This window comes from Gobio gobio (assembly GCF_949357685.1).
Source record: "Gobio gobio genome assembly, chromosome: 2".
In the NCBI taxonomy this organism is placed as follows: domain Eukaryota; kingdom Metazoa; phylum Chordata; class Actinopteri; order Cypriniformes; family Gobionidae; genus Gobio; species Gobio gobio.
Window position 1 is genome coordinate 45,193,087 of NC_137098.1, and position 26,105 is coordinate 45,219,191.

The window sequence follows — 26,105 nt, forward strand, 5'->3', positions numbered from 1 at the left end:
ACAAGCATGAATTCCAAGTTTGTCCAGGCTGGTTTATATAATGCTGGTCTAGCATAGTCATGCTGTTCTCAAGCAAAACTGAGCTGGTCCACCAGCACTCACGCTTCCCATGCTAGATACCGTCATCCAAAACATACCTTATGCTGGTGATTTTTCAGCAGGGGGGTTAGTTTTCATACATACAATCCGTCAAATCAACTCTTTCAGATTGTTGTCTGTAACCATAATGGTTTCTGACACATTGTTTATCTTGTCCTTAAACCTTTGGAAAACAGCTCGAGTCTCTTCCTTCTATGACAATGGAAATGAACTGAGCAGGAATAATATGAACATTCCCAGAAAAGATTGTTTTGAAGGAATATTGATGTTATTTAAGCTGGACATGGATCAGAGTGGGGGGAGAAGACTGTAACATTACTCTTCGATCTTTGATTGTAGCCCCCTCACATATGGGTGGAATTATGTGGATAAGAATCTCGCCTGGCGATTGAAAATGAAACATTAAAAATACTTTATCTAAATAATTAGGACTGGTTGAAATACTTTGCATATTTGAACTTGTTCTGAGCTTTTTCAGAGGACACATACCTTGAATGAAATTGTTGCTTATCTCAGTCATTTATATCGTTGGGAATCATTCACAGCAAGCATTACATGTGGACTGTTGTTTCAGTGTAGTTATTTTTCTTTTTCTCTCTGTCTTTACAGCTTCAGATAACAGTCAGAGGTTTCAGGAAACATGTTTTGCATTTGCATTGACACCACAGCAGGTCCAACAAGTCAGCAGCTCAATGTAAGTTGTTTTTTCCACCATAATATTTCCTTCAGAAATGATATCTTGGTGATACAAAGCAAAATCCTTAAATAAGAAGAGGAGTTTTTATAAGCACTGCTTGTGTGATGGTGAATTGTTGTTTCAAAACAATAGTTTTTACTTTGTCTTTTTGCAGGGACATATCGGGGACCAAATGTGACTTTACAGTGCAAGTACAGTTACGGTAAGCTATTCATTTTCTAATACACTGAAATGTTTTGCATAAATATGATATAAAGTTTCGGAGGACTAGCCTGCTATTTTCTGCTTACATTATAAATATGTATCCAGGTTTTGTCTATCAGAGACAAGCTGCCCTCAGGAGGACCACTTTCCCCCTAATCTTTGCGTTAAAGTCAATGGGAAACCGTGTAATCTCCCAGTAAGTTAAACTACAGTCTATTTGTACATCTATCCATCACTCTAAACTGACACAAGGTCTTTTTTTATTATAAAATTCTCCAAACTACTGACCTATACACTACATTACATTTTCACAATGCTGTTTGTTAAATATTTTTAACTTTAAAATATATATATCTTTTTTTAATTTATTGTCTTCCGATTGTTTTTCACCAGGGATATCTGCCTCCTACCAAAAATGGCGTGGAACCAAAGAGGCCCAGCAGACCCATCAACATTACCTCACTGGTCAGACTGTCCACAACTGTCCCCAACACCATCGTAGTGTCCTGGACGTCAGAAATTGGACGAGTAGGCTATTAAAAATCCCTTTCACCCTACGTCCCAATTTATGAATACAAGTACTTTGTTTGCAAATGTTTTTTTTTTCTCTTCACCTCTTTACTGGCAAATCAAGCAAGCCTATTACAGGAACTCTTGTTGAAATGAAAATTCATTTTTAGCACCCCATACGCTTCTTGCAGCCATTTGCAGTCACATGACGGCCAATTATAGCATTGGCTTTATGCAGTTTATGTGAAAAGGTCAGCATGTATGCAGTACTTTAGTGTTTTCTCTGAATGACAAGTTGAGGGACAGCTTAAAAACAACAATATCAAAATAAAAATTGCCCTAGTTTCAGTCATTTTTCTGACAAACAACAAGACCTTTTTTTGAGTATTGATGGATCAGAAACATTTAAGCTTTTTTCATTTAAGTGCTTTGTCTGTTGTGGTGTTCTACACAAAATGTATATATTTCCCTGCAGATTTATTTTGTGAGTGCTTATCTACTTTTGATATGTTCAGGAAATATAGTTGTGATGAATGACCGCTCTTGTTCATTAGCAGTTAATGCATATTAAGAAAAATAATCTAGATTTTAAGAAAAACAGGCCACTGTTTACTTCTGAGACTACTGCAGGCAGACAGGAGTTCATTACTTCGTCCACAGATCCCTATATCTCATAAGCGAACACATTAATCTTCTGGCGCATAAAACATCACTGCTCCTACATATAATATTCAGCTTCATGAATTATGTCATTTCTTATCATATAACTTGCCTCGGCAAGCAATAAGCAATCCTGGCATTCTCTGTGGTAGATTCCTTAAATTTTTCACTCTTTCTCAGGCGTCGTGAAAATTATATGAGCTGTACCTTCTCACTGAATCTGAAAGGCTCTTTATTATAGAACCTGTTCATATGGCACTGATAGAACGATGATGTAAGATCTGACCCGAAGATATAAATAAATGATGCCTAGAAGTAAACCTACTTCTCACTCTGTTATATCCTAGTACTAGCATCACATTGTCTCATTGCAATGCTACGGTGAAAATGTGTATAGACATTACATACTGTTTTAATAAGATGTTTTAAATGTTACTTAGATTAAGTCACTTTGTCTCTAGTAACGCATCCACTGTTGGATTGTTTTTTTTCAGAGTTATTCTATGGCGGTGTACCTGGTCAAGCAGCTGTCATCCACAATGCTGTTGCAGAGGCTACGGGCTAAAGGCATCAGAAACCCAGATCACTCCAGAGCACTCAGTAAGCATACACGTTCTCCATAGGAATAAAGCTGTTCTGTATGTTGTCCTAAAAGAACAGTTGCATTTTTGAGCCATGGGATTCTTCTGGAGTTTCCTTTTGGGTTTTAGAACAGTAGTTTTTGATTTGCTCTACTGTTTTTCTTTTATTCCGCAAGGATGTATTCCATTGATCAGAAGCGAAGTGAAGACTTTTACAATGTTAAAAAAGTTTTCTATTTTTAAAGCTTCTGTCCGTGACTTATTTTGGGTTCAAGATTTACAAAAATGATATAATGATAATGTACAACATTTAATCTATTTTCTATTTATGTTATTTTGAACTTTCTTTTCATCAAAGAATCCTGAAAAAAATGCATCATGGGTACATAAAAAAATATTAATCAGCACAAATGTTTTCAACTGTGATAATAATAAAAAAAAATTTCTTGAGCACAAAATCAGCATATTACAATGATTTTTGAAGTATCATGTGACAGTGAAGACCGTAATGGCTGCTTTGCCAGTTACATTTATTTGAGTTACATTTTAAAATATAGATAAAAAACAAAAACAATGTTAAATTGTAATGATGTTTCACAATATTACTGATTTTACTGGGTTATTTTTTATCAAATAAATGCAGACCAAAATTTTTAACTGTACTTGGTAAAACTTTAGAATAATGGTCATTAGTTAACATTAGTTAATGTATTAACTAACATGAACTAACCATGAACAGTACATATGTTACTGTATTTGTTTATCTTTGTTATCGTTAGTTAATATAAATACAGCTGTTCATGGTTTGTTCATGTTAGTTCACAGTGCATTAACTAATGTTAGCAAGATTTGTAATGTATTAGTAAATGTTGAAATTAACATTAACAAAGATAAATAAATGCTTCATAAGTGCTGTTCATTATTAGTTCATGTTAACTAATGTAGTTAACTAATGTTAACGAATGACCATTATTCTAAAGTGTTACCCTGTACTTTAGGTCTGTGTTTAACATTACTTGATGTTTTCACGTTTAGTTCTAAAACCTAATTGCCTCAAATGTCAGTTAGGAAGCCTCTGTGTTTAATTAATTTAATTAAACACAGAACGTTTAATTTGTTTAAGTGCTAAATGAGGACTTAAACGACTGAACAGCTTTTTTATGCTAGTTTAATGTTTTTTGTTCTAGTTAATTTTTTTTCGTGCTAGTTTAATTCAGACAGAAATAGTCTCTGTGTCCTCTTGTCCCTTCCCCACAATAAAAGATAAACTATATTGTGGCTTAATAAATAGTTGGCATCTTATTTTATCTCATTTAAAACCTTAAAAATGCTCCATGGACTGCAGTCAATAACCATTTTCTTAAACCTATCAAGACTAAGTAGTGCTTGATTGAGTATATATGCCAGAATGTTTTAGTCTATATAGCGTAGTGTGATAGAACGATAGAAGAAAGGAAGTTAATCTAGAATTGCTCTGAAACTGACAGAGATGCAACTTAACAGTTCTGCTTCACACAGATTGCTCTTTGTTCTTGTCTGCCCTTCAAACCTTCCATGATACTTCCAATATTTTATGCATTCACCTATAAACTGTCTGAAGAGGCTTGTTAATACTAAGAGAACGCCCTGATGCCCTTGTTGTAAACAAGCTACAGCACACCAGCCTAAGGCAGTTCAAACAAATTCTGAAGCACTAACATTTGTTTTCAGCATCATTACTCCATTCTTTAGTGTCACATGATTCTTCAGAAATCACTCTAATATGCTGATTTGGTGCTCAAGAAACATTTCTCATTATTATATGTTGAAAACAGCTGCTTACTATTTTGTGGAAACTGTGATACATTTCCTTTTCAGGATTCTTTGAATAGAAAGACCAATAGAATAACATTTATTTGAAATAGAAATGTTTTGTAACATTATGAATGTCTTTACTGTCACTTATAATCAATCCAATGCATCCTTGCAGAATAAAACTATTAATTTAATTAAAAAAGAAATACAATTCTCACTAATACCAACCTTTTGAATGGTAATGTAGGTATGAAATTCATGTATTTGAAGTGTTTGGTTCTTTATTATAAACAGCGTTTGGGAAAGTAATGCATTACAATATCCCTAAAAAAGTAACTAATTGCATTCTTTTCTCTTTTTTATGAAAAATATTTTGTTACGTTACTTTTGCATTAGTTTTTCTTACCTAGGATGGGCTTGTTTGTTTGCTTTTTAATAACAAATAAAGTTATATTTTTGGAAAATGTAAAGTCCCATGCACACCAAAAGTGAAGTGAACTAGGCTGAAGCAAATGCGAATTCACACCTGTACAGTAGAGGGCGCAGCTCAAACAAACCTTTCAGCTGTGCTGCTATTCTGGAATGTAGAAAAGAAAGTTCAACAAACTTACTTGAGCACAAAAAAAAAGACTCTTACTAAAAAAGGAATAAAAATGTAATGTTTATCTAAAGTCATTTTTGCTTATTAGTATAGTAGAATTGGATCATCGAAGGTTAGCAGCAAAGACATTGGTTAATAAAGTGAGATTAAATACATAAAGGCCATATATTTCACGGTTTTTATTTATTTTGAGGAATACTGAATCTGTTTTTGTACAAGTGGGATGAGTAAATGCATGCTCACATTTAGTTTAGAACTACAATAACCATCATATACACAGCACACACAACGCCTATGCACCTTTTCTCTCAACATGGGAACAGAAAAGGTGTCAGTCAATAAATGGGAAAACAAAATAACTTACTACTTATTTGAAAAAGTAACTGTAATGTAAATTTAAAAGTAATGCATTACTTTACTCACTACTTGAAAAAGTAATCTGATTACATAACTCACATTACTTGTAATGCATTACCTCCAACACTGATTATATCCAGGTTAAATGTGACCATATTCCTCCAGTTGTATTAATAACTCGCAGACATGTATTAATAGCAGTGCAGTTGTAAAGGTCTCTGTGGGTTTTGTGCTGCTAATGTGTGCTTTTGCTCATGTCCTGCAGTAAAGGAAAAGTTAACGGCAGACCCTGACAGTGAAATAGCAACCACCAGCCTAAGAGTTTCATTATTATGTCCGGTAAGCATTTTATCAGATCACTCATCAAAATCAAACAAACTCACACATCCTGTAATGTATTTTTTTAAATCTCAACATGTTAGTTTAAGCCCAGGGACCGGCTGAGACAAACCTCTAAAGCTAAGAAAACCCTTAATTACAATTTGAAACAAATGATCGCCATGGGTTTTCTTTGCTTAACAGGTTTATTGCAATCGGCTACATGACCTTACAAAGACCATATAAGAACCAAAGCTTTAAAATACGTTATTGTTTAGGATTCTAATGTTTCAAAGTAGTAAAAGATCACACAAAGCAAAGACAGATGTTTTTGATCTTTAAACTCAAAATGAAATCAGATTCAGAATGTTTTGTATATTGTGACTCATAAATCTGTCTAAAACAGTTAGACTGTTTAATGTCAGTTGTATATTGTCGTGATTATGTAAGTTTTGTTCATGTTTCACTTCTTGTTATTTTCATTCTTTGGTCCATCTCCAAACCTATGTGTATGTGTGTGCTTGCCTGGATTGTTTCCATGCGGGATGTCTGTGCGCGTGTTGATTTCTCCATGATTGTCTGTGCTTTTGCCTGTGTTACACAGCTGGGAAAGATGCGGCTAATGATTCCGTGTCGGGCGTTGACGTGTTCACACCTGCAGTGTTTTGATGCTACGCTCTACATCCAGATGAATGAAAAGAAGCCCACATGGGTGTGTCCTGTCTGTGACAAAAAAGCACCCTATGAACATCTCATCATCGATGGGTATGCACAACTATTATAGAACAAAACTGCACATGAAATTAATTTGATAATAATGACATAATGCAGCAGTGTGTTGTTCATAAATGTTACATGCAGTAATTAGGTTTTAGTGAACAATGTATGAACTTGCACCTTTTATTTTTCTAATATAATTTTAACTTTTGCATGAAATTGTCCAGCTGTGCATTAGAGAGGTAGATGATTCCTGAATTCACTCTTTCTCTCTTCTCTAATCTCTCCTTTGTTCCCAAAACGTTTCTCTGTTCATCCTTAGGTTGTTTATGGAGATTCTGAACAGCTGTTTAGATTGTGATGAAATCCAGTTCAAGGAAGACGGCAGCTGGGCCCCCATGAGGTTGAAAAAGGAAGTGCAGGAAGTGTCTGCTTCATACAATGGTATTGATGGTAAGTTTCAGTCACTGCTGATCATCTCTTTGAGGAACTACTGCAGGAGGCTTTTCAAAAACCCTAATACAGCACTGGTCATTTTGCACAGCATTGTATTTTGGTGAGTGAAGTAAGAAAAAATGTCAGCACACTTTTCTTGTAAAGCCATACTTGTCAGAATGATTTACTGGCAAGTAGCTGGGGTCCAGGTTTTTTTAGCAATAATGTTGGTGTGGTCTTGTATGTGTCTGGCTGCCTTCAAATACTGTATATACCACCGTTCAAAAGTTTGGGGTCTGTACATTTTTTTAAGCTAGAATGTGTTAATTTGATCAAAAGTGACCGTAAAGACTTTTACATTGTTGCAAAGAAATTATATTTCAAATAAATGCTGTTCTTTTGAACTTTCTATTCATCAATGGAAAAAAAAATCACATTTATACAAATATATTAAGCAGCACAACTGATTTCAACATTGATAATAATAATAATAATAATAATATGGCGACGAAGAAGAAGAAAAATTTAAGCACAAATCAGCATATTAGAATGATTTCTGAATGATCATGTGACACTGAAGACTGGATTAATGATGCTGAAAATTCAGCTTTGACACCACAAGAATGTTTTAAAATGTTAAAATAGAAAATACTTTTTAATTTGTAATAATATTTCACCGTATTACTGTTTTACTGTACTTTTGATCAACTAAACGCAGTCTTGAGAGACTTCTTTCAGAAACATTAAAAAGTCTTAAAGTTTTAAAAAATAGTATTGTTTTAAGTGATCAAATCAAAAAACATGTTGGACTCCATTTACACCTGTAGTTGGCACTGTTCACCTGTGATCAGATCACCTGAGATTGATGTTAAAGGGATAGTTTACCCAAAAATTAGCCCATGATTTACTCACCCTCAAGTCATCCAAGGTGTATATGACATTCTTCTTTCAGACGAATAAATTCTGAGTTATATTACAAAAGTCCAGGCTAATCCAAGCATTATAATAGCAGTAATAGTTGCTCTGTTTTTGAAATCCATAAAAAATGCATCTGTCCGTCAAATAACGTGCTCCACACGGCTCTGGGGTGTTAATAAAGGCCTTCTGAAGCGAATCGATGCGTTTGTGTAAGAAAAATATACATATTTAAAACTTTATAAAGTAAAGAATCGGCCGACCGCCTTCGTATTCGTCTGAAAGAAGAATGTCATACACACCTAGGATGACTTGAGGGTGAGTAAATCATGGGCTAATTTTCATTTTTGGCTGAACTATCCCTATAATATCAGGTGTAAATGGGGCTTTTGAAATGAATATCTCTGATATGTTAGATGGTGGCAAAACAATGAATGTGACATTAACCTTCTCATGAGAAATGCCACGCATAGCACACATACTTGTATAAATAGAACACACACCCTGAGACTATTTTGTTTACATCCCCTCTGTGTGTGCATGTGTAATCAGGTGGGTGTCGTACAGTGTCGGAGCAAAACTCTCAAACAAATGGCAACAGCAAAAAAGTGGAGGTGATTGATTTGACTCTTGACAGCTCGTCTGAAGAAGAGGAAGATGAAGAACCTCCTCAGAAAAAAAGCTGCCCCTCGCTGTCCAGCATCTCTCCTCAGATGGATAATGGGTAACTCTTTGAATATGCACAAAAAAAAGACTTTTTGCCACTTTTTTTCAAGCTAACTTGTTGGTTGGCATGTGTTCATAGGGTGCTAAATCTCCACAGACAAGCATCTCCTTTAAGCCGAACTCCCAGCATGCCTCAGGTGGACACCAATTACATTCCTCCACCTCCTCCCCTTATTCAGGACTACCGCCACTACTACTCTACGCCCACTGACCTGTCAGGTACAACACACAAACATCATTAGAGGGAATGTTTAATGTGGGAAATGTGCTCATTTAAACTTCAATGTCTCTGTTACCTCTTCCAGATCTCAACTTTTTCCCTTTTCTACAAGGGGAGAATCATCAGGTAACACAATCCAAACATTTATTATCCCACTGTGATTGACTATTAAATCAGAAACTGCTAATCTAGTTTTTTTGCTGTGTCTCTCTAGCACTACAACATGGTGATGGCAGCGGCTGCATCTGCATCGGAAGATCATGACCTCCTCCTGAGTCGTTTCCTCCCGTACGGTTCGTCTCAGCTCTTCTTGGACCCTCCCTCCACCCCTGTAAGCAGCAATCTCCCTCCCATTAACGTCAACGGCAGCAGCACTGGCAGCAGCCTGGTGTCCTCCAGCAGCCTACGGGAAAGCCTCGGACATCCACCCGCCCCGCGCCCCAACTCCGAATCTGCCTCTATGTCTGCCATCTACGGACCCGTCCCAGACGTCATCTCGTTAGACTGACCCAGGACCGAACCCTCGCACGGGAAACTGACTGAAGAGACTTCCAAACATTGGGAAGAAAACGGGACATGCAGGATGACTGAAGGGTGTTTTTGTAAACGATGATAATCGTTGCCGTGTACAGAGAACAAATATATTTTTTGTTTTACTTTTGTATATACTTATCTATCTAGCTATCTAATGTATATGTAAACTTGAAAGAGTTTTCGCCCAACACGGCTTGCTAAGTTACTTTGGGTTTTAGCTCCTTGGAAACTGACGCTATTTTTCCCTTCACAGCTTCGGCTCAACCCCTTTAACATAATATGAACACTTTTTATATCTTTTCCCCATCATATTCTGTGATCGTCTATATTTTGTCTGATTCCACAGGGCACAATGGCTGCGATCGGACCGTCTGCCGGACCCTTGGTTTTTTTCTCTTCCCAGCGAAACTTGACATGTCTTTGCCAATCACGTTTCCCCTATACATGCAGAATTATTTTATATAATGCTTTTAAAGGGATAGTTCACCCAAAAATAACACTTCTGTCATTTTCATGTCATCAAATGAAGATTTCTTTTTTTTTTCTCTCTCTCTCTCTCTCCATACATTGAGTGGGCTCTGTTGTTTTTGACCCCACTGAAACATTCTTAAAGATATCTTTTGTGTTCCACTGAAAAAAGAAAGTCACACTGGTTTGGAACGGCACGAGGGTCAGTAAATGATGACTGAATCTTCATTTTTGGGTCAAATATCCCTTTACGTTGGTGGGCCGTTAAGAAGCATTCCTTCACCTTCAGGTTAACAACTGGAAGTAAAAGCATTGTTACAGATTGCCAATATCTGACCTCATGATTCTTATGTGAAATGTAATTCATGACTGTTTTTAAAACAATGTGATTCTCTAACAGTTTTACATCCATATTTTTTCTTGCTCGATGCCAAAAGAACACTTTTTAGTGTTGAAGTTTTTAGAGTGAGAGCTTGTGAGTTCAGTGAACTTAACCGTACACCTTGTGTAGAAAGTAAAGATTTACTCATTCTTTGTGGCTACCATGCTTGATTGTTCTCTCATTCTTTCTTCCTTCCTTCCTTCCTTCCGTCCCTCTCTTTTTGAATTTTTCAGAAAGGAATGATTTGTTGGGAGGTTCAGCAGTGGCGTAGATGATGAGGTTACTGTGTCTTTGGTGTTGGCGTGTATCCTTAACTTGCTCGGAGATATTTCTTTCGACATTGCACAGTGACTGAGGTCTCTGTTCAGTTGTCTATTAGGTCATCTGTGCTTGGTACTGTGCGGAAAGTCCTGAAGCCACTCATTTTTTTCTACCGTTTTGTCACGTGTGCCTTGTGTGAGTGTGTTTTGCATGTGAAAGACTAGACCTGTTATTTCTTGTGTTTCAGTTTGCCTGTATTAAAATGTTCCTCGTGGCGCCCATCAGATTTGGAGCTCTTATCTACAGCCTTGGAGTTTCTAAACAAATAATCCTATTGAGTAACCATTGGATGTCCTTTCAAGTGTTGCTTGGGATTAACAGAGGAAATTAATTGCAAAAGTTTTTTGTTCAAACGATATTTGAAAAAATTAGAACGGAAGATCGGGAAAAAATAGTGTGTTCAAAAAGGAAAAATAAATGTTAAATTAGGAAGAGTTCAAATCTTTTTTTATTTGTACTTACATCAAACAGCTACGGTGTGCGTGTGCGTGTGTGTGTTTGCTGTTGTGGCTCTCTCAGCGTGTTGACCAGACCTCTTTTCAAAGCCTAATTGGGTTTGGGACTGGGGTAATTGCCTGTGACAGAATCTAGCTATCGCATCTCGCATTGTTTGATAGACTGATGAGTCTCATGGTTTCCTTTGCCCTCTAAACCTCCTTTTAACATACATTTCTTCTGAAAGTATTAAATGTTTATCAGTCAATTTGTCTCTTGACTCTAAGATTGTTTCGAAATGTAATTGGTTAAGTAATTAACAAGATAAAAACGACAGCGACTAAAATACATATGCTGTTATTGCAAAATCCTTGTTACCAAATTGACTACTTGTTAGATCCCTAGCAGTGTTAATGATTGACTTTATATTTTAACAAGTAAATCTGGACAGTTCTTGTCCTTTGTTTCAATGTGTCTGTCTCACACAACATCATGTATTTGACAAAGTTTGTTACTGAGGATATAGAAGACCGATTTCGTGACACAGAATACGAATTTTCATTAATTTGCTCATTTTGGTTATGACTGATTAAAGGGATAAGTTGTGTGTGTATGAATGTGGGTATGAAAGCGTGTGTGCATGTTTTTATTCTTGATGTAAGGCAAACATTGTGCAAATTTGGATGTTCCAGTGATGTGCATTTGTGTTAAAGTTGAATCCTCAACTTCGCAACAAACTAATTTATATATTTTAGATGCATAATTGTGTTATGAGTGGACTTGGTGTCAAAGTCCAAGCTTATTTTATTTTCCATTTCAGTAAGCAGACATCTATGCTCACTGCCTTAAATTTCATCCACTCTGTGTCTGTGGCATGTTTTATGGGAAAAATAGATTTTTAAGATGTGGAAGACATATTGTACAGTAGACCAATGTCAGTTTGTATAAAGTACTAAGTAAAAAAAATATTTATTACATGCATTGAAAGAAATTGTTTACCTATTGAATGTTACATGTTTATGTAGAGACATTTAGATGTAATAAAATGCATTGAGTTAACTTTGGCGTTTGTCTTGATGAAGAAGAAAAGCTGGTTGAGATGCTTGATTTGTATAAGATTTTATATTTTTGTTCATTTTAAGAATTTGGACTTTCCTTACATTAGAGCTGAATAGCTCAGCTAATTCAACTTGCTCACTGAAAAGTAACTTGCGCTGTAAGATGGACATAAGACATTTGAGTTGAATGGCTTATTGTTCAGTAATAAAGGTCAGACGAGCCCGAATCAATCTTTAGAAAGGTGAGGATTCTAAATCGAGAACTAACCAGGTGCCTGTTCATATTTCCGAAGCAATGTATCTGGGGCAACCAACTTTGACCCAATTTCAATTCACACAGATTTAAGATGATATGAAATGTTTCAATTTGGTTGTTTTTTATGAATGGTAAAACCCACACATAAGGAGGCTAACCAACCGACTCTCTCACAATTTTGACCTTCAACTCATTCTGATAACCCATTGCTTCTCAAATTTCACATTTTAAATCTTTCCTACCTTTAAAACAAATCCTTTAGAATAAATAATTGATTAATGTGAATTCTCTCATTCAACTGTAATGTCAGATACCCTTGTCAGACTGTATTATTGTATTAATGTGACAGTCAATTTGTCTAAACCAAAGGGAAAACATGTCATGGTGCACATTTACAAGTGAACAGCAGATGGCAGTGAAAACTTACCAAGATGACAAGATCCACCTGCTCCCTTGCAACTCCACACGGTACCAAAGCCGTTTGTGTTGTTTTAAACATTCCTATGTTTTGTTTTCATTCTTACATTACCGTATGCTTCCATTACTATTTTGAGCATTAAAAAATTATACAGCAAACGCGGGAGCAAGGTTTTGTGTACGTTTACTCGGCGTCGTCCTGTCAATCAAACGGGAAGACGAATCATCGCTCTCGATGGGCGGGAACATTTAAAAAGCGCCCGACATAAATTCTTGAGCGCGAGGCATTGTGTTCATAGTTTTAGCACCTTGAACTTGTCTGCATAGTTATGAAGGATCAGTGATGTTCTGTCAGTTGACAGTTAAAAAGCCTAAAGTTAAGCAATTAATGTGATAGGCATATTATAGATAAGTACATATGAATAAGTAGCCTACAATATCTGTCGTCATGGGCAACACTGAAGTTGTGAAATCGCTGGATATAATGGGAGACAGTAATCAGAGTGGTGTAATCAACAGATCCATCAGTGATCGCGAACGCTTTAAAAACCTGGAAGACATTGACGTGACCGCCGACGGGAGTCCGGTGTTGAGGTGCATGATCTCCATCACCTACTCCGTGGTTTGCATCGTAGGTTTGGTTGGAAACCTGCTGGTCTTCTTCTTTATTCGCGTGAGACAAGAAAGGCGCACGTCCAAAATAAACTTTTTCATCCTCAATTTGGCCGTGACAGATTTTCAGTTTGTGTTGACTTTGCCTTTCTGGGCCGTGGACACGGCGCTGGACTTCAGCTGGCCGTTTGGGGACGCCATGTGTAAGATCATCCTCTCGGTGACGGTGATGAACATGTACGCGAGCGTCTTCTTCCTGACCGCGATGAGCATCACACGCTACTGGTCAGTGGCTTCAGCTCTGAAGGACCGCAGCAGACAGACCAGCTGCTCCATCAGGTGGGTCAGTGTCGTCCTGTGGTCTCTGGCCACCGCAGCCACCGCGCCAACATCCATTTTCTCCACAGTCACTAACGTGGCCGGAGAAAAACTTTGTTTGTTGCGGTTCCCCGACGGACAGTATTGGCTGGCAGTCTATCATCTCCAGAAAATACTAATCGCTTTTATTTTGCCAATGGCAATAGTCTCCATCAGTTACCTGCTGCTGTTGAGGCTCATCCGACAGCGGAGCATGAAGAGCAACTCAAAACGAAGAACGCAAGTCACAAAGTCCGTCACCATAGTAGTCTTGTCGTTCTTCCTCTGCTGGATGCCCAATCATGCCATAACGTTTTGGGGCGTGCTGGTGAAATTCAATGTGGTGCATTGGGATAAGTCGTACTATATCGTTCATACCTACGTGTTTCCAGTTACTGTGTGCCTGGCGCACGCAAACAGCTGTTTAAATCCACTCATTTACTGTCTGATGCGCAAAGAGTTCAGGAAAAAACTAAAGGATCTGTTTCTCCGAGTCTGAGAAACAAGTGCACGTGCATCCCGGATGCGCGACTCAATCCTGTGGAACAAACGTGTTCAGGCCTAAACAGTTATGTTACCCAACATGTAACTTTCGGTCATTAATTAGCCTACTCACCCTCATGTTTTCCAAGCCTTTTTTTTTCTTTTTCTTTAGTGGAGCTCACAAGGAGGTCAATTCACAGGTTTGGGTCAACTTAAGGGTGAGTAGCCTAAATAAGGACAGAATTGTTATTTTGGGTGAACTGCCTCGACAGTATGCTTGGTGTAGCTACACCAATTGTATTGTGTGTGTTTGTCTTTGTATTACAGCGTGTTCTTGTGGAACATTGTTTTCAAATAAGCTAATTACGTTAAAACCAACAATTTAAAAACGCAGCTAAATTAAATTTAGTGGCACAATACCTTTCAATGCACTACTTGATCTGCTTGTCATTCCTCTTCCAGGAAATTAAAATAATAATAATACAGTATTGTACACTTTAGATCTAAATTCCAGCGGTACTTATGTAGGCTACTATATATTGTTTTTTTTTTATCTGTTAAAGTAAAATATTATAATAGCCTACATTAAAATCTGATTTAGTAAACAGAATATATGAGAGACGTTGCCGGGGAGGATTACGCCTCAGTAAGTATTAGGCTTTGACCTTGAGTCAAAAGTCCAGTTACACAAATGTGTTTTCCTTAGCAGTGTTTTTGTATGTTGGTTTTATACACCTTGTTCAAAACCTTCCAATGTTTTTGTGGCTTTGTGTGTTCAGGAGTATTTTGCATAAATGTCAGGCCAGGGCAAGTTGTCACATGTTCTACATGCTACACATTTACACAGCATATTAATTTTGGTTTGATATTGTAAGATGTATACCTTTGACATTTTAAATTGCATATTATTTTACTGTTTATATTCAGCTAAGAAGCCTATAATAGGCTGTTAATGGCCAGTTCCACTTGTGACAACTTGCCCCGCCATTGGTCAACGACTGTGAAATTCAATAGCCTGAGAGATATTAATCAGAGTAAACATTGTGATGACAACTAGCCCCAGTCTCTCCCGTGTAGCTTTTTCATCATATTCCATTTAGAATTATTAAATAAAATTGAAAATACACATTCCCAGCATTTAACGTCAGCGTTTGGATACGACTACGGATTGGATTGCTCCCAGCCAAGATACCTGATCAGAGCTTTGTGAATCAAAGCATCCTGGAATTCATTAGGCAAAAAAAAAAACTAAGCAGAAATTTGTTTAATTTAGTCGAGCAAGGCCATTTCAGTTTCTTCAGAACATGTTTTTGTATTCTGTAGAAATGACAGCTCTGCGGCATGCAGTTAATTACCCAGAAAAGGGCGGTCAGGTTCATAACTGATGAGAATGCTTAACGTCTTGTTAAATTGCGGTTGCTTTAAATCACTTGCATAGTAAGCTAATGATGGTCATTTGCAGGCAATTTGGAAGATTTGAGAAGACAGTACATCTGCTGCTGTTTACCTTCGCACTCACACAGGAGCCTTTTAATGGACACCCGGCACAGAATTGATGCTCTTGACGATGTCCTGTTGTTGGTTAAGATGCGTCACACTCCTGTGTATAGACTGTAGAGGCCAACGGACTTTGAGGAACAGTCTGGGCAGCAGTCAATCTTTTTTCCCACTGAAGACTAACTAAAAGTATCCTTTAAAAACAAAGCGGTCACCACAATTATTGCTCCTATAACTGTTCTGATCTCATTTTATGTGTGCACTTACAGTAAATTTGAATACTATCTGAAACGGAAACAAATCAAATAAAAATTCTGCATGTGTCATTGAAGGTCCTGTTTGTGTTCACACTGTGTGTCTATTCAAAGTAGCCCATATGTTTTGACCAGTACTGCTGCTACTAAAACAACCCAAACATTATATTTTGCCTTTTTTTGTGCGATGTGTATGGAATGGACTACTTTCCCTTTCTGTTAAACGGCTCTTTGTTTCATTCAGGATTTATACTGTGCTCTATGGATGCAAATCTACCATTTTGCCTATGGATGTTTGTCAATGTTACAAAACTCACTTTGGTTTCCCGCTGAGTGTGCTGATATAATCAGATCCCCACTGTTAACCGGATTTCCTGCGGAGACAAGGTTTCCTATTACCGAGTGAGTTAGGAGTTATGTTATACTAGTCACTTCTTAATGCACATCAACATATTCCCATTATGATCTAGATAAGAATTTTACCCACATTGAAATTTAATATGCACCCTTGGATTCTGCCCACAGCATTTCAACATTGCTGTCTGCCTCTGGACTTATTCAGTCACAATATAAACCAATAAGTAGAAGTGAATGTACTGTAGTGCATGTATACCAGACTTGCTTGTATTTTTGTTATTATCTCTGTTGTTGTGAATTCTTCTTATTGTAAGGCCTGATTGTTTGACCTTTTTAAATGAAAGGTGAAATACATTTAATCATGTCTGTGTTTTGTTTTGATCTTTGTAGTGATACTTCAAAATCTGATATGACAATGACTGAATACATTCTATAAGTTTATATTGTTCAAACAAGCTTTCAAAATCCAATCATTTTTCAACATCCATTGTGTTCTATGAAAATAATATCCATTAGGAAATTAAATTAAGAGACTAACTAAGCATTGACTTTATTTGCATAGATCAATGAAACACAATGAACAAAATGAACACACAATGGATCTTTTCACCGTCCACAGTGAGGAGGATTTCATAAACCTTATTCAGGGTATTTTATCAGTGTGTGTGTGTGTGTGTGTTACCTGGGAATTGAACCCATGACCTTGGTGATGTTACTACCAGTTTCAATCAGTTGAGCCACAATAACAATAGTCAGCATTCATATGTCATGCTTGTTAAAAAGATCATTTAAGCACTTCACTAAACCTTGTGAACTCTTGATCCCATCCCAAGCCCCTCTCCACTGAGATATCTCTGGTGGTTAGCTCTCTTCTGATGTCAAAACATTATTTTGTAGTGGTGCTGTACCATCTAACTTCCCTACTTAAAGGAACACTCCACTTTTTTTGAAAATGGGCTAATTTTACAAGTCCCCTAGAGTTAAATAGTTGAGTTTTACTGTTTTTGAATCCATTCAGCTGATCTTTGTATCTGGCGGTAGCACTTTTAGCATAGCTTAGCATACATCATTGATTCTGATCAGTCCATTAGCATCTCATTCAAAAAATGACCAAAGACAGTTTCAATATTTTTCCTATTTAAAACTTGACTCTTCTACAGTTACATCGTGTGCTAAGACCAACTGAAAATGAAAAGTTGCGATTTTCTACACCTATATGGCTAGGAACTACTTTCTCATTCCTGCGTAATAGTCGCGGATCCTCGCGGCCGTACCATGGCTGCAGCGGCACAATGATTCGTTGGTATTCTGTGAAACATGGTGGTAGTATACACCTTCGTCTTACTATCACAGCCCTTTACAACACACAGAACCATGGCTAATCACACAGGTAAATCCACAACACAATTTGTCGGCTGCAAGCCTGAAACTTTCTCTGCAACTACACAAACTTAGTGCTGGTCACATTGAAAGTTACCTAGCTGGGGGCTACTTTCAGGCGCTGTGTAATATCATTGCTGCTGCAATCATGTAACTGTAGAAGAGTCAAGTTTTAAATAGGAAAAATATTGAAAGTGTCTTTGGTCATTTTTTGAACGAGATGCTAATGGACTGATCAGAATCAATGATGTATGCTAAGCTATGCTAAAAGTGCTACCGCCAGATACAAAGATCGGCTGAATGGATTCAAAAAAGGTAAACCTCAACTATTTAACTCTAGGGGACTTGTAAAATGAGCCTATTTTCAAAAAAAGTGGAGTGTTCCTTTAACATCATTCTGTCCAACATGAGAAACTATAAGCCGGGCTCGCTTCTTCCTTCCATGACTACTGCTGTGGAACGATAACATGACGCCATACATCTCATCCCCCCTTGTTTTTTGCTGTTGTTTTTTTTTTGCATATGCGAAAAAGTCCACATCCCTCTCTGACACCTCAAGCTTAAACTTGACAAGAGTGAATTATTCTTCATTCCAGCTAAAATTCACCTCATCATATTTCTCACTATCAGTTGAAGGTCACACAGATGTTGCCTACAGGATTGTCAAAACACTTTTTGTGAAAATCTCATCCTGCTAAATTAATACTTTTTATTGACCACAACACTGATCAGTTAGTTTTAATGAGTCAATGTATTGATTTTTAGAGCATATGAAGTTCCCAAATAAACAAAACATGGTGAATGTTACATCAGTGTTAATTCTCTGTCTTTATAATTTATTATATTTTATTGTAGTTTGAGAAATGGTCGTCAACAATCTTTCAGTGGCAGATTATTAATAAATTAACTGTAGTCATTCACCAAATTATTCTGTTAATATTGTTGTTGTCGTGTCTTTCCCTTTTTATAAAGACAGAGGACACTAAAGAAGAGTCAGGAACATCAATTCAGGAACGAAAGAACTTGAATCTTTTTAATGCTCACATTACACTTGTATATTCTCTAGAGCAGGGGTTTTCAAACTTTATGATGCCATGGACCCCCAAATATGATAAACCTTAATGAGGGACCCCCTTCCTAAAATCCATTTATATATTTTTATGTATGAAAAAAACATTTAAACCGTTAGATAAACAGTAAGTGTGACATTATAAGTATAACATATTGTTTCCAAACTTAAATTGGCTATACTTAATGTTTGATGCATAAACCTGAAGAACATTTCCAATTAAAAATTATTTGAATAAGCAACTTTCACAATAAATGTATGTAATCAGCTCACGTACTGCGTTAAGAATACTGCCTTACAACCCCAATGAGCACGATAAATGGGACTAAATGGGAAAAACTCCACTAGAAAGATACAAAACAAACATATACAATTCTGGAAAGTAAGTATATGGCAAGAATGGAGAGAAACGTTTAGAAATGAAACCGCTAGAATGTTCGGTGGACTTTCCATTTTTGCTTTGAAAATGTCTGGGGACCCCTTAGAACCTTCTGGAGGACCCCTGGGGGTCCCCGGACCCCAGTTTGAAAACCCCTGCTATAGGGCACATCACTTCGCTTTATACATAATAGTTGTGACAGTACTTTGTCCAGGAAACCAAATTTGTCAGCAAGAGAGTCAAATTTCCTGCTAAATAACTGAGGTTGACCTGATGGTTTATACGAGGACAATCAGGCCTCTTCCTCTAAATCTCTCACTTTCACTTCTTGGACAAAATCTATGGTAGCCTAACCAACCAAACAAACAAACAAACAAACAAACAAACAAAGACTCAGCAGTGTAAAAACAATGTTGTTGCAGTAATTACGTTCAAATTATTTCAAATAATTACAAATTATTAACATGCAAACATTTTCCTGCATAAATTGTGGGAAGCATAGTTTATAAAAAAGGGTGTGTGTGTGTGTGTGTGTGTGTGTGTGTGTGTGTGTGTGTGTGTGTGTGTGTGTGTGTGTGTGTACGCGTGTGTAATCTGACATTGCTCTAGCCTCCTATTGAAGCGCAAATGCCGTCACCAGTTTCACCAATGAGCTTGTCGTTTCTCTTGTTCTTTTCAAGACCAGAAGGGGGCAACACATCTCTAAGTGGCATAACCAATGATAAACATGTATTGAGAATATATATATGAAAAAAAGAAAGGTACGCAAACTGTTTTTTTTTTGTCTATTGTAAAACAAACAAAAATAGCTCTGATTGTCATTTATTGCTTTGCACCAGCGACTACTACTAACTCGTATTTCAAACAAGACTGTAAATGAAAATATAATTGTCATCATAATAAATAGCCTATTGACTCGGTAATCATTAGGCTATGATGAAAATCACTAATATTATAGACATAGGCTAGCTATTACGTACACATCTTTCCTGAACTGTATAGGCTCCACCCAAAGCAATTCAGGTGCTGATATCAAATACATATTTTCCACACTATCTCAATGCCCTCAATCTAAGACAAAGTCCAGCCTTTTTCCAGGTAAGGATGACGTCAGGCGCACAAAAGCATCTCCTGTTGTTCCCTGCTACTATTTCAAACGCTGCTAGGACCACGAGGAAGTCCCGCCCCCTCTAACGTCTGGTTGACCGAAACATAATTTATTCTGCTGTGCCTCTCTACTATTGGTTGACGGAGTTGTCGGTAAGGAAACGGGTCCAGATAAGCCTGGTGGTGTTTCGCGTCAGGTGAAAAATCGCAGTTTGTTGTAGTCGGACGTTAAAAGCTGTTTTTGCGTAATCAAACTAAACTGTAAAACGTAACTGTTGTTGTAATTTATTCAAATACTAATCTACACGCTACTTTTTATTTATTCAACCAAAGAGAAACATGAAGAGTTTGAAGTATCGGCTGAAAAAGCATGAAGTTACCATCACAGTAAGTTACGAGTTTTAAACAGATTTGCTTGTTTTGTTTTATGAAAACTCTTGAATCGAATTTGCGTGTTTTTTGTTTCTTGACATTGTTGAATTACTTCATATACCTTCCGGTGTGTTATCATGCACTACTCATTGTTTTGTTCTCAAGAGGCTTCAGATCATGCATTGGGACAAATCTTTTGACACTTAATGTCACATTCACTTACAGGCCAGAACATGGGCATTGTAGTCTTTGTGCTGCATGGAGTAACTTTTTGTTCGAGTAACTTTGGAAAACTGTAATTACACTTGCTCTCTCTCTCTCTTTTTTTTTTTTTTTTTTGACCGACGAGACGAGAGAGATTTTTTTTTGTTAGAATATTGAACTTCTGAAAATGACAAAATAGTTATATTTTCCTAGAACATGCAATCACAAATAACACAAACAACCGTACATTCAGAAGCAGCTAACACTTGAAATCTTCACCCTCCCCGCTTTTTAATTTCCATGTCAAAGAGCCTGGCACAGAACCGTGTGGGAAGCTGCATGGGGGTTAGTTATTGAAAGGCTTTTTCAAGGGTTTTGTTTTGAATTGGCTTCAAAATCTCAGTGCATAGTAAAGATGATTCAGAAGAACTGATGTCATGTTCACTCAACATTTGTTGATCATGTGTTTTCTTACTCTATGAGCTATGTTTTGATGTAATGCCTCTTTGACACATGGGAAATAAGCATTTCCACAGGCTTTCAGAGCCAGACTATTGTCACTGGGTGCCCTCTGACTTAACAGAACACAAAGGATCATGGGAGCACACCCTCTCTTTTTGTGACATGTGTGTAGATTTTTTTTCAAAGGCTAGAGTAGCTCACTTTTAGAGTTTCAGCATTCATTCAGTACATTTACATGCACACAAACATTTCAGTCTTAATCAAATAATTCAATATATTATAAATTAGAACCCCTGTAACCAAACAGTAATTTATTATCTTATGTTCTATCCAAACAAAATAATTGTGGGTCGTATTAGATTTAGACAAATGTGAAAAGTCAAGCAGGAACGGAAGAAACATTTCTGGAATGAGGAGTTCATTAATTTTACAATTCATCCCAATTTACTAAAATAATAAATGGCAAGAGCGAGGATCTCTATTTTTTTCCCCAGAAGATGATAGCAGGACAGGAATGTGCAATAATAAAGAAATGTCTATGTTTATTTGGGTAATGCTGGTGCATAGAGCAATAGTCTAATAGCTGTGGAGTATGAAACCTCTTATTTAAAATAAAAGCATGACCAGATTTATTAAGAACAATGTGCATGTTAACATGGTTACTGACTTTTGTCAGCAAGGAAAGGAGAGAAAAAAAAAAAGTGTTTGTAGTTGTACTACTTCCAACATCCTGGCAATATAGGCACGGTTCATGCAAATGTGTCACCTTAATGTTGTTCCACACCCATATAAACCCTTCTGTGGAATGCATAAGGGCACTATGATGAAATCCAGTAGATTTTTTTTGCTCCTTTTCTCCAAATTCTATTTTATTGTTTCCAAAATTATTTGTTTTCCATTAAAATTTTCCGGATTCCAATATAATGGTTTAAATATGTTTTAATAAGAAAAAACGACGTCTAATCAGTTAGAAAAAAATTATATTCCCTAAATAAATATGTTTTAATTAACGAATATTTGTTGTTTTTACTTTTAGAAGTACATTCTACTGTAAAATAATATATTTCTGTCATGGTTTCTTCAAGTTAAAACAAACCTTTATTCTGGGTGTACCTGATGATAGTTTTGTTTAAAGGTGGCCTAGAATGAAAAATGTAATTAACCTTGCCATAGTTAAATAACAGGAGTTCAGTACGTAAATCACATACAGTGAGTCTCAAACACTATTGCCTCCTCCTTCATATGTAAATCTTGTTTGTGAAAAACACCACAGAAAAATAGGCAAATCTCAACGTAACACCGAGAATGATGCAATCGTCGGGATCATTAATATGTACGCCTAAAACATTTGCATATGCCAGCACATGTTCACTGTCAGGCGAAACTGCGCAGCCGTATCATTTCTGCAGATAAACAAGCGTCACGCGAGGATAGCGAACATGGCAGATCATGGAAACAAATGTTATGTTCCAGGCTGTGCAGGGGATCTGAAGACGTTTCATACTCTTCCCACAGATAAAACATGTCAACAGGCATGGTTGAAGTTTATTTATAATCGGATACCGCAACAATTTAATTCAAAGTTGTTAGTTTGCTCAGCCCATTTCCCCACGGACAGTTTTTCAAACCTGGGACAATATCAAGCAGGCTTTGCTCAGCGTCCGACACTGAAGAAAGGGGCAATTCCAACTATATACCTGCAAGCAGTAAGTGATTTTATCCACTTCTTGACTGTCTAAACAATTTCTTATTAAATTGAAAGTTTCTTAGAGAGACAACATTAACGATAATATCCCCGTTGTCTAGATCCAACGCCAGATGCTAGTACAGTAACAATAGGATAATCCAAGTAGCTTGCATAACTAAATGGCTAAATAAATCGACTTTTAAATCAGTAATCTGCTGTCAAACTCAAACGCTACTGTACAAACAACATATTTAAGCGCTACCCATTTCAGTTTGTGATTCAAAGTGAAGAAGTTATCATTGTAAAATCATACAGGGACACATTACAATAATTAAAATGTTTTTACAATGCTAAAAAAGTTGTGACTGCTGATGTGTATATTTAATGCTATATGCTAGTTATCGTTTAGGCCGAAGTTCTGGTATGGACATAATGATTTTGCAGGTTCCTATTTAAAATAAAGTTTCCAATCTCAAAACATGTTGTTGTTCCTCAAAATCTGCATCTTTGTCAGAAACAGGTTCAAACATATAAGGTTGAATGCCTAATCTCTCCATCATCATGACGGTTAGTATAGATGTGCCTGCTATCATTGAGCCGCGCGGTGAAACAGCCAATCAGAGTAGAACTCAGCATTAATATTCATGACCCTTCCAAATAAGGCAAAAACTCATCCTGGGGAAGATTTCTAGAGTTGTAAATGGACCTGTAAAACCGTATCTGGACAATTATTGAACATGGAAATTTTACATTTACATTTACATTTATGCATTTGGCAGACGCTTTTATCCAAAGCGACTTACATTGCATTCAAGGTACAATTTTACATTTTTGTCAATTCTTGCTTTCCCTGGGAATCGAACCCATGACCTTGGCGTTGCTAGTGCCATGCTCTACTGTTTGAGCTATAGGAAAGCTTTTAGGACTCTCTTAGGAAAGATTTTAGGACTCTCAACACAGATTAGCAGCTTCAGTCACCATTTACCTGTGAAAAACATTACCAAATTTTCAGCCAAACATCTCATTTTATGTCCCCAAAAATAATTAAGGTCAAACAAGTTTGGAGCGACATGAGAGGGAATAAGAGAAGACATTAATTTCAATACGGGGGGGAACTAACCCTGGAGAAGATGTTTAGTCCCTGCAATGCTCTACCATGTTTACATTCTACTCAACTTTGTCTTCAAGAGTATCACAGTGTGCAAGCAGTGGTGTTTCTGGCTCTATGAAGCCCTTAAGGCATGCCTGAGGCCTGAATTAAATGAATGCACAATGTCCTAACTACTGGATCTCACTTGCAGTTTCTGTTTTCAGTATTCACTTCAGTGAACAAAATACCTAAAGCTATCAACCCTGAGAGATTGATTTCTCAAACCTTTCTGCCTTAATTTAGTTTTTAGTTCAGTGCAAATTTGTTTTCCACACTTTTGATAACATTTAATTGATTTAACTGATGAATCTAATTTTACTGCATCTCAACATCATAAAATAGTTTTCTGTGAGTACCTTTTTTGCTTGTGGTATTATACAGTCAGGACCGTCATAGATTGTCTTCAAGATTGGCTATTGATTAATGATGGAGGGAAAATATATTGTAGTAGGCTTTCTTTGCTGAATCACTGAAGCTGTTTGCATTACAAATAACCATTTTAAGGGCCTCTTTGTTCTCCAGCTATAAAGGGTGCTCTGGCACCAAAAAGCAAATCAGGACAACTGTACAATGCTTAAAGGGACCGTTCTTCACACAAAAATAAAAATGGTCATTTACTCTCCCTTTTTTTTCTTCTTCTTTTTTTCTCCACATTTTCAGCAATTGAAATCATAGGGCCCTAAACACAGATTAACAGCCTTAGGGCTGGTTCACACAGAACATGTTTTTGCTTTGAGAAATGCGAGCAGTGAAACGCAAAGTCTCGAAGCACTAACTGATTTTTAACTTGAGCACCGTGTTTTTAAAATGCCATGTCATGCGCAAGATGCTGCAAAAGATGCGAGACGCAAGCACAATGGTTATCTGTCTAGCACGTATTTGGGAAAAACAATGGAAAAGTAACGCATTGGAATGGAAAAACACATTCTGTGTCGCCATTCACCTATATTGTTTCGAAAAACATTACAAAATATTCAGCCAGTCGTCTTTTTTCTTGATTTTAATTCATTCTCATTTTGAAGAACCGATATCGATTCTTAAATCCCAATAATTGATCTTTAGGTCTATGCTGTTTTCAGTTGATAAATGAACAATGTTGCGCTCTTTGGATGTGCGTGCAGCACAGAAAACAAGTGTGTGGGTTTTATTGGTTTAAAATCAATTTCTGTGCATGCACTTTGGATGTGTGTGCAGCGAAGAAAAAAACGATCTTACGCTTGAATGGTTTAAAGTCATATTAAAATGCACACATAGGAATTGATAAGAGGAATCTAAATTTAAATTTGATAACAAGCATCCTAATCCTGACCTTAAATATTCAGAATCGATTTGCGATTCCCAACCCTTATTTTTACTTAATCAGTTGTTTAATATTTAATGTTTTTATGATGAAAAGTAGAAACATAATTGCCATTTAAAATGTATTAACAAATCATGTGCAATTTAAACGCAAGTAGCCTGTACAAATCAGTTAACATGTATAATAGGGCTGGGTAAAAAAAATATTGATTTCTCGATTTTAATCGATTCTCACTTTTACAAAACAATATCGATTCTTAAATCCCAAGAATAGATTAGTCATCCTGTTTTCAGTTAATGAATGAAATAAACATTGTAGCACGCCTCCTATCGTAATAATATTTGTGCTTCTTTATTATTGATATGAAACAAAGTCTCAGATTTCAAATTACGTCTATTTTTTACGAAATTCAAAAACATAAATACGATTTTGGTTAACTCTAGAGAGAAGCGTTTTGCTAATTATATGCACCACATTACATAGGATATTCATTGTCAATGTTCTTCAATATTTACAGTTTTTCTCAGTCGCTTTGGTACATTTCTCGAATCATCCTCGACATTTGCAAAATAGTAAGTGCATTTCTCAAAACAATTCGTACAAATAGCAAAACACCATGGATTACCTGCAAAAGCCAGTCTTTTGCTCAAAATCCTTAGTTCATCTCTCAAAAGTAAATATCTGTGTCAATGAACATGTCAGTGCCATCAGAATGACAAGTCCTTGTATC

The 26,105-nt window shown here is 36.6% G+C and overlaps 3 protein-coding genes across 5 annotated transcripts in view; all 3 read left to right on the plus strand.

The window, feature by feature from the left end:
* The window catches only part of pias1a (protein inhibitor of activated STAT, 1a), a 54,649-nt gene extending 42,618 nt beyond the window's left edge, over positions 1-12,031 (plus strand). For 2 of the 3 annotated variants that reach the window (XM_079840063.1, XM_079840065.1), the window contains exons 3-14: positions 709-793; positions 951-998; positions 1,106-1,196; positions 1,394-1,528; positions 2,665-2,770; positions 5,769-5,842; positions 6,426-6,586; positions 6,861-6,991; positions 8,441-8,612; positions 8,694-8,833; positions 8,920-8,960; positions 9,049-12,031. In XM_079840063.1, coding sequence (XP_079696189.1) covers positions 709-793; positions 951-998; positions 1,106-1,196; positions 1,394-1,528; positions 2,665-2,770; positions 5,769-5,842; positions 6,426-6,586; positions 6,861-6,991; positions 8,441-8,612; positions 8,694-8,833; positions 8,920-8,960; positions 9,049-9,342 — 1,478 coding nt within the window. In that variant the 3' untranslated portion in view covers positions 9,343-12,031. The remainder of the gene's footprint in view (positions 1-708; positions 794-950; positions 999-1,105; positions 1,197-1,393; positions 1,529-2,664; positions 2,771-5,768; positions 5,843-6,425; positions 6,587-6,860; positions 6,992-8,440; positions 8,613-8,693; positions 8,834-8,919; positions 8,961-9,048) is intronic. The other variant, XM_079840064.1, reaches the window with a different exon arrangement.
* A 1,122-nt stretch (positions 12,032-13,153) lies between these two features.
* Positions 13,154-14,173, plus strand: rxfp3.3a1 (relaxin family peptide receptor 3.3a1; the record flags this gene model as incomplete). The annotated part of the gene is made up of 1 exon (XM_079841023.1): positions 13,154-14,173. One exon carries the CDS (start codon positions 13,154-13,156, stop codon positions 14,171-14,173), a length of 1,020 nt encoding a protein of 339 aa, XP_079697149.1.
* Positions 14,174-20,355: 6,182 nt separating this feature from the next.
* The window catches only part of uacab (uveal autoantigen with coiled-coil domains and ankyrin repeats b), a 68,653-nt gene continuing 62,903 nt past the window's right edge, over positions 20,356-26,105 (plus strand). Inside the window, exon 1 of the mRNA XM_079810865.1 lies at positions 20,356-20,587. Coding sequence (XP_079666991.1) covers positions 20,540-20,587 — 48 coding nt within the window. The 5' untranslated portion in view covers positions 20,356-20,539. The remainder of the gene's footprint in view (positions 20,588-26,105) is intronic.